The 14,312-nt window shown below is 44.3% G+C and overlaps 1 protein-coding gene across 3 annotated transcripts in view; it reads right to left on the bottom strand.

Moving 5' to 3' along the window:
• KCNQ5 (potassium voltage-gated channel subfamily Q member 5) overlaps window positions 1–14,312 on the bottom strand; it is a 563,081-nt gene that overhangs the window by 196,957 nt on the left and 351,812 nt on the right. For all 3 annotated transcript variants that reach the window (XM_066604505.1, XM_066604514.1, XM_066604523.1), the window contains exon 2: window positions 1,965–2,055. In XM_066604505.1, the coding sequence (XP_066460602.1) occupies window positions 1,965–2,055 (91 nt within the window). The remainder of the gene's footprint in view (window positions 1–1,964; window positions 2,056–14,312) is intronic.

Below are 14,312 nucleotides of genomic sequence, written 5' to 3'. Positions count from 1 at the left end.
CGATTTATTGCAAAAGTCAATGAGACGTTGTAATGTTAAAATCACATTGCAATGCAATGAGCGTTGGTAGTGTTGCGATAAAAAGAGTCCTCCATAGGATTACATGAAAGTTAAAATATAGCACATCACAGAAAGATAGAGCATGCTGTGATATTTTTACCTCTCAACATCGCATCAGTGAAAACATCACAGAAGGGAATGAAACCATTGTAAATCATTAGTTTTATAATCTGCTTATTTTACTGAATATCGCAGCAGGTGATAAGCCACCCTACGGCCTCTTCTACACGAGCGATAGCAATTTAGATGTGAGAAATTCGCATCGCTGTCACTGCTATGTGCTTGAGATTTTCTCGCAAAAATTCTAACATTGCATTGCATGTGGTCCCGATTTTCTTGTGCAATTTTATAGTGCGAGAGAATTATTTATCAGGCAGGTGAGACGTGAACTGTCTCCGACCCAGTTAATCGCGCTGGGCTGACTTGTGTGGGAAATGTTGACCCATTGGCTCCTTGATATTTCCTCAAGATGGCTGCTGTAACTCCTTACAGTTCTTGCTTTGCTCTCCAGAACCTTCCCCTATGCAGCTGGGAAATCACCCCTCTCTTCTGAGAGGCTCAAAAAACCCAGTCCGGGAGAATTGGCATAGATCTCCATAGCAGACAGAGTTTTCTTGCATAGCATAGCATGCGTGTCACTAGTGGCTGCATTGCGATGCTAGAAAATCACAGACTCCATGGGGAAACATGGGCTACAAAAAAAATCACAAATCACGACAGTATAGAGCATGCTGCGATTTTGTAATCTCGCTATCTCGCACCCTTCAAAATATTGCATGTGTGGAAGAATCCATAGGAAAGCATGGGCTCTACAAACATGCGATTTCTTGCAGTCTCGCAATGCGACAATATCGTACGAGGAAATCGCTCGTGCGAAAGAGGGTTAATACTGAGGTTTTTCCTATTGAAGTCAGTTGACAAAGCCAATACAACACCACAACAAAACTTGCAAGCGGCATCGCATTCATCTTAAAAGAGGAAGAAGAAAAGAAAAGTATCTCTTAACAGCGATTTCTCATAACCCTTTCCATTGAAACTCATAAAAATGTATGTCTTTTTTTTTCTTATTGAATTTCTTTAAAACTAAATATATCAGGGATTTATCTCTGATACAGATGAATAAGTGAAGAATATCCAGCTTAGATAATTAAAAAAATGTAATTTAGTATATTGGATAAAGGTTTCATCAGCAGTTCATAAATATTACTCAGATACTAAAGCACATAATGTGCACTAATTTTTCATACCATCTCTTAGTGACTGCGGCTGCAAGATTACGCCACATTTACAGACCTCGTGTCCATGAATAAAGGTCCATTTTGATGCATCAATGATCGCTCAAAATTCGCTCAAACATCAGTATGAGTGACAGTTTTGAGCGATCATTTTGCATAACTCTTAAGTAGCTACTCAGCTACTTATGTACTATTTTAGCGTGGATTCCATGCAGATGGCCTCAATAGATTTCTATGGATGCGAACGATCCGTAGTCAATGTGCAATTAACATTGTGGATGACCAGCGGAAACGCTCGCAACTTCAAAGGAAAACAGATAGAAAAGCTGGCTGGAGGCGAGGAGAGATCTTTCTTCTGCATGGACGATACGCTGTGCATTGCGTACATCCATGTGGAAAAACACTTGCAGCCGCAATTGTCTGTGACCATTCGCAATTACTTTCTGCCATGTATCGCAGGTCTTCCGCTGCCGAAATCCACTTGCGGAATCTGACTCGTTCGTGTGCAGCTGGGCTTAGACTGAGGTTCCTTGTGCCCACCTCGTACCAGAAACTGTTGTATTTTGACTAGTAGTTAAGCCCCACTGTTTTACAATATCTACGAATTTCTGGTGTAAACATTGACTGGACAATTCTGTAGTCTTACATAATAATTTTTTTGTCACCTACCAGGACAAAGAGACAATATGAAGCTTGCTCTTGATGTTCAGGGATGGTGGAAAACACTGACAAAATTAAGCAGCTGAAGACAAGAAGAAACCTGAAAAAGATAGAAATAAACATTTTTAATTTTTTAAATAATTAACTACAGATTAAATATTATTTTTGTAAATTATGGCACACTGGCAAACAATGTATTCATAAATCACTACAAAAGCACAGGGGTCTAGAGAGAAGTCAACAGCTCCCATGGCAAAGGGAGCAATGGGCCCTCCATGTTTTTGTTAGTAGACTGATTTAGTATTGAATGCAATATAACTAGTTTTACTTGGGTAGAAACAAGTTTTGGAGAATCCACAAAGTAGAGATAGACAATAGATAAAGTATCTACCCACAATGAAGAATATACCCCCAGTTTTTGCCCCAAAGGCTGCTCCAGCTGTAGTTTTGACCATAAAAATAAGAAAGTTATTAGACAATTAAGTTAACTATCTTCTGTCAGGTTTCACAACATATTTACAGTTTGTCCATGGAAGGATGTTGAAAAGCTGTAATGTACTACATTGCCTCTACAGTGTTGCTACAGGACAGATACATGGTGAGCCACTATTTTGCCTGCTAAGGCTGAAAGTCGGAGGTTTCTGATGCTGAATCCACGGTTATCAGTTGGCTATCAAGGTGGCCGCAATTTAAAAAGTGGTTGTCTCAATTACATATTGTAATGAAATTGTCTATGCTGTAGACTATGTAAAAAAGTACAGACACATCTGAAAGTGGAGGCACAGGGTGGGTGTCCATTTTTGCACTTAGCATGGCACATTCTTTCTATTGCATCTCTCATTTTACAAAGGGAACTGTTTGTGTGAGGATGTATGCGGTGCAGCTCCTTGTCTGGATCCAGTTTAGTGTGTGAGTCTACCTCTATGTGGTGTCAAATGGTTGTAGTCTGTTGCTTGGTCTTGTGGCTAAACTCTATGTTCTGTCGGTATTTACTTTGGTCCAGATTAGAATTCATGTTTGATGTTGTTTGTTCCCCTTCATTCTTAGGTGTGTAGACACCTAAATCCACGCCATCCATAATTCTGTGGACGCCTGAATTCCTATCTATCTGTAGGTGTGTGGATGCCTGGTCTGAATGAATCCCCTTCTGTCTGTAGGTGTGCAGACGCCTGAATCCATGTCTTGTTTGGTGTGTGGGGTCCATATGTGACATCTATGTTTTGAGTACCTATGTGGCTTCTTTTACATCTGTCTTGTCCTTTCCTGCATATCATTTAGGGACAAACTAAGCCCTTCGGTACAAAATGCAGGGTCGTTCTTGTCAGAATGATCTCCCTGCCAACAGGGTCCCCTAAAAGCTACGAGGGATAACTTTCCCTCTTATGTTTGTCAGTGTGGTCTTTCTTGGACTGTTATATCTTGGTGGAACCCCTTACTTAGTTCGTTCGTGCAGGCCAGGTGGAAAAGCCCTTCATAAATGCAGCATCATAAAAGCAAAAGCTGTTTGGAACGTTAGTGACCATTTAACCCATTAAGGACCAAGCACAATAAATTTACGGCGTTTGGTCCTTGGCTTTAATCCCAGCCGACAGTAAAAATATGACGGGGGATCAAAGCCACTGCTTCTGCAATCAATCAGAAGCATGTCGGGTTGTCAGCTGTCAGACACAGCTGATAAGCTGGAGAAGGAGGGAGAAGTGGTTTTTAACCTCTTCTGCCTTCTCCTTTTCCTAGTGCACAGCACTCAATGAGTGCTGTGTACTAAAGGATGAGAGTGTTTCATCCACTATGTCACGTGACCGCATCTTCTGGAACAGCAGAACTACAGAGTCATAGAAGACCCTGATCAGCTCTGTTAGTGACTATTGTCACTACAGAGGGATGTTTTCCCCTGTAACTTGGGCTTCTATGGATGCCCCAACTACAGTGGAAAAATGTCAAATAAAAAAAAAGGCCATGTGAATGTCCCCCAAAGCTCTTATATGACGTATGACGTAAAATGAAAATATATACATAAGAAAGAAAATAACCCAAAGCCAACGCCAACCAAAACTGTTGCCGAATGCACCCTGTAATCAAAAACCACACATATCATATATCAAAATGTTAACTAACTAAAAAAATAATAATCAATTGTTTTAGTTTTCACCCCCAATAAAACTAAAAAATGTAAAAAAAAAGTCAGTGAAAAAGATAATAAAAAATAGCCCTATATGTCACATAAAAAAACACAGCAAAAATAATTTTGGTAGCTGAAGGGAAAAAAAAGGGTAGTTAAACCTTCACATGGGTAAAATCCCTAAAAGGTGTCTGGTTCTTAAGCTACAAAACAGCCTGGTCTTTAAAGGGGTAAGAGTGTTATATTTAATGGAGCACTGTCAGGATGAATCAGTGAAGATTGCTTACATTTAGGAATACATATGTATTTACCTATGGATATATTCACTAGGGTAGTTTGACTTTTTTCTCTATGCTGCCACTTGCACCTTGTAATTACAGAGCCTGTATCCAGAAATCTGTAATAGAGCATAGTTTCGCTAGCCTTGAAATTGATGATACACAGTGAAGTTCCTCCATTAATAAGCAATGCCTACATAATTGTAAAATGTTGAGTTTTTGCAATAGAGCTTCATTATGTTTGACAGTTTTCATCTATTCTTTAGATCATTTTTGCTTTGTGCAGTGTAGAAAGGATTCTGTGTTTCTTTCGATAGCTGCAGTTGATGGATAATATTTGTATTATGCATTTTATTAAGTACCTTATACCTGCAAAGAGGTACCTGGTCTTGCAAGTTCAGCATAGCAACTAGCCCTAAGTCACAGGCTGAAAGAGTCGCCACTACTGCGCATGTGCTAGCGCCCAAAATGGTATTTTTTCAGCAGGTGTACGAAGGAAATAGACTAGTACTGCAATTAAATGGTCTGTACAATTTTTTCTCCAAAGGTAGATGATAATTCTGATAGTAATAACAATTAAATTAATGTCATAATGTTATGTTATCTAATTTGTTTGAATATATTAAGAAAATACAAAAAAATTTCATGATGATTAACCTTACATCACCTTGTGTGAACAATAAATAACTGGTTGACAGATTTTGGAAAGCTCATAACTGAAGTCATTTGAAGTAGAGCATTTTGTTACATTAGATTTTTTCCCCTTTAGTTCTGTATTGCAAACAGATGATGCCCTTTGAATTGGGTTGTAGTCAAACCTTCAAAGCATAATTTATTGTCTTTTCCTTTGGTTATTGCTCTACATATGCTGTGGTCCATAAGTGGGTTTCAATGAGCTGTATGTGCACTAAATGACACAGTACACTGAGCAGTAGCCAAATGTATTGAGCCATGTGCTAAAATATTCACACATGCCTAAAAGCAGCATTCTTCAAAGTCTCCAGGCCAAATATTCCTAATAAAAACAGCAATTTTTGTGTCATACACAGGTACAATGCAAGGTTGCCAACATGACATGTTTTTTTCTTTTTACTGGACAATTGATCCAAATATTATGGACTACCAGAATTGTTTATGGACAAGTTGGAAAACCATAAGGAATGACAAAGAATATACAGTAAGTCAGTGGCTCCCAACCTTTTTCAGCTCAGAGCCCCCTTAGGTATTGGGATCGTGGCCAGCATTCCCCAAGTCTTACTAGTTTAAACCCAGTCAAAGTTTACCTTGTTTACAAAGTTAAAAGTACAAATTAAAATTCTGAATACTTTTTTCGAAAAGTTTGATAGTGTTTAGCAGATTAGCATTAATTGTGAAAACACGTCTCTAAAAATTACCAAATAAGTATTTTAGTCAGGTAAATTTTAGCTGCCAAAATGAAGGTGCTAAATATTTAAAAACAGGTTAATTGTCGATACAATAATAAATAGGTTTTATTGCAGAAGATAATTTTTTGGGGAAAACAAGCAATAACACCATCTTTAATTATCATTTGATAGAAACATACAACGTATAAAGCAAATGCAAGATACATCTTAATCCTTAATGGTCAGAAGAGTAATTAAAATGCAAAAACAATGACATTCGACTAATAATAATAATGTTTCCCACAATGAGGGTGCGGGCAGACGAGCGCATAAACGGCGCGTTTTTGCGACCAAACGTATATACGTGACCATCTGAGGCAATGGTTTCGAATGTATTCGTTCACATGGGCGATTTTACGGCGCGTAAAAACGGCAATTCGAAAAAAAACGGAACATATGCGACCGAAATACGCGCCAACGCATATTCGATCGCCGAAAACACCGTTTGCAAAGTAGGAACAAACGAAAATACGCTTTCTAGCTCTGGTCGTGATCAGTGAAAAACGATCGCTCGGGCGATTATACGTTGCGCTCGTGCGAACGTAAATACGCCTATGCTCGTCTGCCCGCACCCTCAATCTGTGTCATTAATGGCTGCCTTGGGCCTGATGAACGGATGCTAATTTCAGGATATCTGGTTCTATCTTCATCAACCACAGTCTCAAGTCACCCTTACACAGATCTGAAGTTTGTTTCTCGCTTTTGTCAGGAGCTGCTGAACCACGCTGAAGCCTCTCTCCAGTAAGTACATAGATGGAAAAGCTAACACGAGCAACTTAACTTCCTGCCACAGGATAGGATAGGAATTCTTCACTTTCACCCAAAAACATTCATACCCACATTGTGGGAAAAGTGCTCTGGCTTTGCTATAATGGATCAAGTTGATCAACTGCTCTTGTAATCTGGGATGAAATTCTCCTGCGTCTGCTGAAAATGGATTGAGTACCCACATTGGTATTTGAAGGGTACGTAGATCATGAAACCTAGTTTGCATGTCTTCTTTGGCATATTTGAGGTGTGGGCAAAAAACGTCTAAGTCTGCAGCTTGAAGTTTGTCTCCGTCTTTGCGTGCAATTTCTTGAAGACTTGGAAACTGACAGAGCTCGTGTTGACTCAGGTTATTGGTATGAAGGTCCAGTTTGACAATGAAGGAAGAGATTATACTTTTAGCCTTAAGGAAATTCATTTCGTCTTCTAGTAGCTTTGTAATGACCTTGTTGAGTTCGTCAAATATGTCTGTGAGATAGGCAACGTCAAGATGTCGTAGTTCAATTGCATCACAAAGGCTTGGGTCAATCGCCCAAAGGAACTCAACTACTGTGTCAAAACTACTGTGTCACATAAATGTTTAGCAACAAGGTGGTGTTGATAGATCACACAGTGGACAGCCATTATGCAAGGTATAACAGATTTTAAATGGGCTATAAATCTGCGATATCACCTAATCATGGATGCTGCTCTTTTGGTTGCACATGCAAGTACATTTGTTAAAGATATGCTTTTTTCTTGAAAAAAAATTCTTCCACTCTTTTGTATATAGAAGAGCCTTTCATGTTGGTGGTTAAATTTCTGTAAACAACAGTTCCTCCACTACCTCTTCATTCCGATTAATGAAACGAACGTAAGCTAGCAGCATTGCTCTATTCTCTCTAACCGTTGACTCGTCAATTCGCATTACAAATTCTGTGTTCTTTAACTTGTCCAAAAACATTTCTTCCACATCAGCAGCCACCTCGTCAATTCTTCTTAAAACAGTGTCATTAATCAAAGGAATCGATTTCACCATGGAACACACATCAGGCCCCAGCATAGTAATGACAATCTCTTTAACTGTGGGCAACACAAGCGTTTCCCCAATAGTACGTGATTTGCCACATTGGGTTATTAATAAAGAGACTTTCTAGGAAGAAAGATGGCCTTTGTCAGCACTGAGAGCAGATTTTCCAAATAGCTTGCATACAGTGCTGCGTTTCTCAAACTTTGACTTTAAATCTTGGAAAAATGAAATAGGCCTAACCATTTTGTCTGAATACATTTTTGCAAGGTGATCACTCAGTCTCGAAGGCTTTATAGCTTCATTCGAAAATGCCTTTTCACATACGAGGCACAAGGAAAGCTGTCCGTTTGTAGGAGAAGGGATGAATCCATATTTCAAGTATTCATTTGAATATTGATGGCATTTCTTCTTCCCAGCCATTTTTATAAAGTAAGCTTCAAGAATTCACTGCTTATGTCGCTCTATCATATAAAGATGTATGACTTTTATAACTTCATGACTCCACTACAGATCAATCACACTGGATAACCTAACCGCTGTATTCCATAATGCTGCTGATTGGCAGGAACTCAATTGTGTGGGTCTCTGGGAGTTGTAGTTTATATCAGTGTTCTGAAAAGATACTTGTCGTCCACTAAGAGTACAACTCCCAGAGACCCACACAAGTGAAAGATTGAAGCGGTTCCAGACAATTAGTGGCATAATGGAATACAGCGGATTAAGTTGTGCTGCAGGTTATCCAGTGTTATGAAGTGTGATTGATCTGCAGCAGAGTCATGGAGTTATAAAAGGTATACATTATATGATAGAGGAGCGCAGGCTGCACACAACTCCCATTACATGTAAGTGATTCATATGGAAATAATTGCCTCGGTTTTCGTCAGTTTTGGATTTCACCGATTGTTTTCAGACGGATTATCGACAAAATGAGATATCGCTACTAATTTTTAGAAAAATGTGGTTGCTAGATGAAAGAAAATCTACAAAGCAAACACAGAATGCCCCCTACCACTCCCTTTATATTGCAACACCCACCTGCCCCCCTTTTTCGTTCCAACCCCCCCCCCCCACTTTTTTGTTCTACCACCCCCTTGAGTAGTAAAAACATTGAGAACCACTGCAGAACGTGATACACGTTTATTGGTCAACTACTGATATCAACTCATTACCAGCATTTACTGTAAGCTGTAAAATAATAATTCCAATCACAATGACCAGCTAAAGTACCACCAGCCTAAACAAATATCACAGACTCAACTATTTTCATGGACACTGGAAAACACTCCCCTACTTTTGCATACTGTTCAGGAATTTTTGGATGGTTGGCTTGATACAATATTGAATTTCTCTGCTGATTACATATTAGCCCCTTTGCGTCACACATAAACTATGCAGTTAGGACATCTATAGCTGTCCAGAGCATATGCTGCATATGGAGTGAGCCCAGGAGGCTGTGGCACATCTTTAATAGGCAGGTTGTTAAAATACAGCATAATACAATACCATAGTATTGTGTTATACTGTATAGGTGATCAAACGATCACAAGTGCAAACCCTCTGTGGGGACTAATTTTAAAAAAAAGTTAAAATAAGTAGATTTTTTTGTATTATTATAAAAATAAAAAAAATATTAAAATTACAAAAAAACTTTTCCCAGTTGTAAATCAAAAAAATAAATAAAAGATAGAGATGAGCGAACGTACTCGTCCGAGCTTGATACTCGTTCGAGTATTAGCATGTTCGAGATGCTCGTTACTCGTAACGAGTACCACGCGATGTTCGAGTTACTTTCAGTTTCCTCTCTGAGATGTTAGCGCGCTTTTCTGGCCAATAGAAAGACAGGGAAGGCATTACAACTTCCCCCTGCGACGTTCAAGCCCTATACCACCCCTCTGCAGTGAGTGGCTGGCGAGATCAGGTGTCACCCGAGTATATAAATCGGCCCCTCCCGCGGCTCGCCACAGATGCATTCTGACAGAGATCAGGGAAAGTGCTGCTGATGCCGGAGCTGCTATAGGGAGAGTGTTAGGATTGATTTTAGGCTTCAAAAACCCCAACGGTCCTTCTTAGGGCCACATCTGACCATGTGCAGTACTGTTGAGGCTGCTTTTTGCAGTGTTGCACTTTTTTTTTTTTTTTTGTATATCGGCCGTGCAGAGCATTGCGTCCAGAGCATTGCGTCCTGCAGTAATTTTACATAGTCCACGGCCAGTAGTGCTGGTGAGGCAGGGACAGTGAAAGACATATCCAGTCTATATAGGCAGTGGGCTTTTCCAAAAAAAATTGGGAAAAAAAATCTATTTGGGCTGCCTGTGACCGTCCTGACTGTACTGCGTCTCTGCTGGGGGTAGTTGTCCTAATTCATACGCAGCCAGCTAAGTGTTACAGCAGGCTTGCGCAAAATTCTTTCCTGCCTCTGCTGTGCGTTCCGTAAGCGAAGTCAGCCTTCAACCACAGGCCAATAAGCGGCACATTTAATTACAGCGTTCTGTTTCTGCACTACTGGTAATACAGCATGCTGAGGGGTAGGGGTAGGCCTAGAGGACGTGGACGCGGGCGAGGACGCGGAGGCCCAAGTCAGGGTGTGGGCACAGGCCGAGCACCTGATCCAGGTGTATCGCAGCCGACTGCTGCGGGATTAGGAGAGAGGCACGTTTCTAGTGTCCCCACATTCATCTCACAATTAATGGGTCCACGCGGTAGACCTTTATTAGAAAATGAGCAGTGTGAGCAGGTCCTGTCGTGGATGGCAGAAAGTGCATCCAGCAATCTATCGACCACCCAGAATTCTGCGCCGTCCACTGCTGCAACTCTGAATCCTCTGGCTGCTGCTCCTCCTTCCTCCCAGCCTCCTCACTCCATTACAATGACACATTCTGAGGAGCAGGCAAACACCCAGGAACTGTTCTCGGGCCCCTGCCCAGAATGGAAAGCAATGGTTCCGAATCCTCTCCCACTGGAGGAGTTTGTAGTGACCGATGCCCAACCTTTGGAAAGTTCCCAGGGTCCGGGGGATGAGGCTGGGGACTTCCGGCAACTGTCTCAAGAGCTTTCAGTGGGTGAGGAGGACGATGACGATAAGACACAGTTGTCTATCACTCAGGTAGTAGTAATTGGAGTAAGTCCGAGGGAGGAACGCACAGAGGATTCGGAAGAAGAGCAGCAGGACGATGAGGTGACTGACCCCACCTGGTTTGCTACGCCTACTGAGGACAGGTCTTCAGAGGGGGAGGCAAGTGCAGCAGCAGGGCAGGTTGGAAGAGGCAGTGCTGTGGCCAGGGGTAGAGGCAGGGCCAGACCGAATAATCCACCAACTGTTTTCCAAAGCGCCCCCTCGCGCCATGCCACCCTGCAAAGGCCGAGGTGCTCAAAGGTCTGGCAGTTTTTCACTGAGAGTGCAGACGACCGACGAACAGTGGTGTGCAACCTTGGTCGCGCCAAGATCAGCCGGGGAGCCACCACCACCAGCCTCACCACCACCAACATGCGCAGACATATGATGGCCAAGCACCCCACAAGGTGGGACGAAGGCCGTTCACCGCCTCCAGTTTGCACCGCTGCCTCTCCCCCTGTGCCCCAACCTGCCACTGAGATCCAACCCCCCTCTCAGGACACAGGCACTACCGTCTCCTGGCCTGCACCCACACCCTCAACTCCGCTGACCTCGGCCCCATCCACCAATGTCTCTCAGCGCACCGTCCAGCCGTCGCTAGCGCAAGTGTTGGAGCGCAAGCGCAAGTACGCCGCCACGCACCCGCACGCTCAAGCGTTAAACGTGCACATAGCCAAATTTATCACCCTGGAGATGCTGCCGTATAGGGTTGTGGAAATGGAGGCTTTCAAAGGTATGATGGCGGCGGCGGCCCCGCGCTACTCAGTTCCCAGTCGCCACTACTTTTCCCGATGTGCCGTCCCAGCCCTCACCAACGCGGTTACTGCCAAGGTCCATTTAACAACGGACACATGGACAAGCACAGGCGGGCAGGGCCACTATATCTCCCTGATGGCACATTGGGTGAATTTAGTGGAGGCTGGGACAGAGTCAAAGCCTGGGACCGCTCACGTCCTACCCACCCCCAGAATTGCGGGCCCCAGCTCGGTGGTGGTATCTGCGGCAGTGTATGCTTCCTCCACTAAACCACCCTCCTCCTCCTCCTCCTACGCAACCTCTGTCTCGCAATCAAGATGTGTCAGCAGCAGCACGTCGCCAGCAAGCGTCAGCAGGCCGTGCTGAAACTACTCAGCTTAGGAGAGAAGAGGCACACAGCCCACGAACTGCTGCAGGGTCTGACAGAGCAGACCGACCGCTGGCTTGCGCCGCTGAGCCTCCAACCGGGCATGGTCGTGTGTGACAACGGCCGTAACCTGGTGGCGGCTCTGCAGCTCGGCAGCCTCACGCACGTGCCATGCCTGGCCCACGTCTTTAATTTGGTGGTTCAGCGCTTTCTGAAAAGCTACCCACGCTTGTCATACCTGCTGGAAAAGGTGCGCCGGCTCTGCGCACATTTCTGCAAGTCCCACATGGACACTGCCACCCTGCAACATCAGTTTCATCTGCCAGTGCACCGACTGCTGTGCGACGTGCCCACACGGTGGAACTCTACGCTCCACATGTTGGCCAGGCTCTATGAGCAGCGTAGAGCTATAGTGGAATACCAACTCCAACATGGGCGGCGCAGTGGGAGTCAGCCTCCTCAATTCTTTACAGAAGAGTGGGCCTGGTTGGCAGACATCTGCCAGGTCCTTGGAAACTTTGAGGAGTCTACCCAGATGGTGAGCGGCGATGCTGCAATCATTAGCGTCACCATTCCTCTGCTATGCCTCTTGAGAAGTTCCCTGCAAAGCATAAAGGCAGACGCTTTGCGCTCGGAAACAGAGGCGGGGGAAGACAGTATGTCGCTGGATAGTCATAGCACCCTCCTGTCAATATCTCAGCGCGTTGAGGAGGAGGAGGAGGAGCATGAGGAGGAGGGGGAAGAGACAGCTTGGCCCACTGCTGAGGATACCCATGCTGCTTGCCTGTCATCCTTTTTAGCGTGTATGGCCTGAGGAGGAGGAGGAGGAGGAGGAGGAGGAGGAGGATCCTGAAAGTGATCTTCCTAGTGAGGACAGCCATGTGTTGCGTACAGGTACCCTGGCACACATGGCTGACTTCATGTTAGGATGCCTTTCTCGTGACCCTCGCGTTACACGCATTCTGGCCACTATGGATTACTGGGTGTACACACTGCTCGACCCACGGTATAAGGAGAACCTTTCCACTCTCATACCCGAAGAGGAAAGGGGTTCGAGAGTGATGCTATACCACAGGACCCTGGCAGACAAACTGATGGTAAAATTCCCATCCGACAGCGCTAGTGGCCGAAGGCGCAGTTCCGAGGGCCAGGTAGCAGGGGAGGCACGGAGATCAGGCAGCATGTACAGCACAGGCAGGGGAACACTCTCTAAGGCCTTTGACAGCTTTCTGGCTCCCCAGCAAGACTGTGTCACCGCTCCCCAGTCAAGGCTGAGTCGGCGGGAGCACTGTAAAAGGATGGTGAGGGAGTACGTAGCCGATCGCACGACCGTCCTCCGTGACGCCTCTGCCCCCTACAACTACTGGGTGTCAAAGCTGGACACGTGGCCTGAACTCGCGCTGTATGCCCTGGAGGTGCTTGCTTGTCCTGCGGCTAGCATCTTGTCAGAGAGGGTGTTTAGTGCGGCTGGGGGAATCATCACAGATAAGCGTACCCGCCTGTCAACCGACAGTGCCGACAGGCTTACACTCATCAAGATGAACAAAGCCTGGATTTCCCCAGACTTCTCTTCTCCACCAGCGGACAGCAGCGATACCTAAACAATATGTAGGCTGCACCCGCGGATGGAAGCATTGTTCTCTATCTCCATCAAAAACGTGGACCTTTTAGCTTCATCAATCTGTGTATAATATTCATCCTCCTCCTTCTGCTCCTCCTCCTCCTGCAATTTTTCTTAGGCCCACAAGGCTCAGTCATATAATTTTTGTAAACAATTTTTATACGTTTCAATGCTCATTAAAGCGTTGAAACTTGCACCTGAACCAATTTTTATTTTAACTGGGCAGCCTCCAGGCCTAGTTACAAATTAAGCCACATTAACCAAAGCGATTAATGGGTTTCATCTGCCCTCTTGGTTGGGCATGGGCAATTTTTCTGACGTACATTAGTACTGTTGGTACACCAATTTTTTGGGGCCCTCGCCTACAGTGTAATCCAATAAATTTTTTGCCCACCTGCATTAAAGCTGACATTACATCAGCTGTGCTGGGCACTGCAATGGGATATATTTATGTACCGCCAGTGGCTTCCTGGCACCCACCCATGCTGTCGGTCCACACGGAGTTGTAACTGCATGTGTCCACTTCTAAAGAACCCCAGTCTGACTGGGGCATGCAGTGTGGGCCGAAGCCCACCTGCATTAAACATTACATTACCTCAGCTGTGCTGGCCACTGCAATGGGATATAGTTATGTACCGTCGGTGGGTTCCAGGGAACCACCCATGCTGTCAGTCCACACGGAGTTGTAACTGCATGTGTCCACTTCTAAAGAACCCCAGTCTGACTGGGGCATGCAGTGTGGGCCGAAGCCCACCTGCATTAAACATTACATTACCTCAGCTGTGCTGGGCACTGCAATGGGATATATTTATGTACCGTCGGTGGGTTCCAGGGAGCCACCCATGCTGTCGGTCCACACGGAGTTGTAACTGCATGTGTCCACTTCTAAAGAACCCCAGTCTG

The sequence above is a fragment of the Eleutherodactylus coqui genome, chromosome 1 (assembly GCF_035609145.1).
Source record: "Eleutherodactylus coqui strain aEleCoq1 chromosome 1, aEleCoq1.hap1, whole genome shotgun sequence".
NCBI classification, from domain to species: Eukaryota; Metazoa; Chordata; class Amphibia; order Anura; family Eleutherodactylidae; genus Eleutherodactylus; species Eleutherodactylus coqui.
The sequence above is the reverse complement of the archived record's forward strand: the minus strand, read 5'-3'. Positions and strand labels throughout refer to the sequence as shown.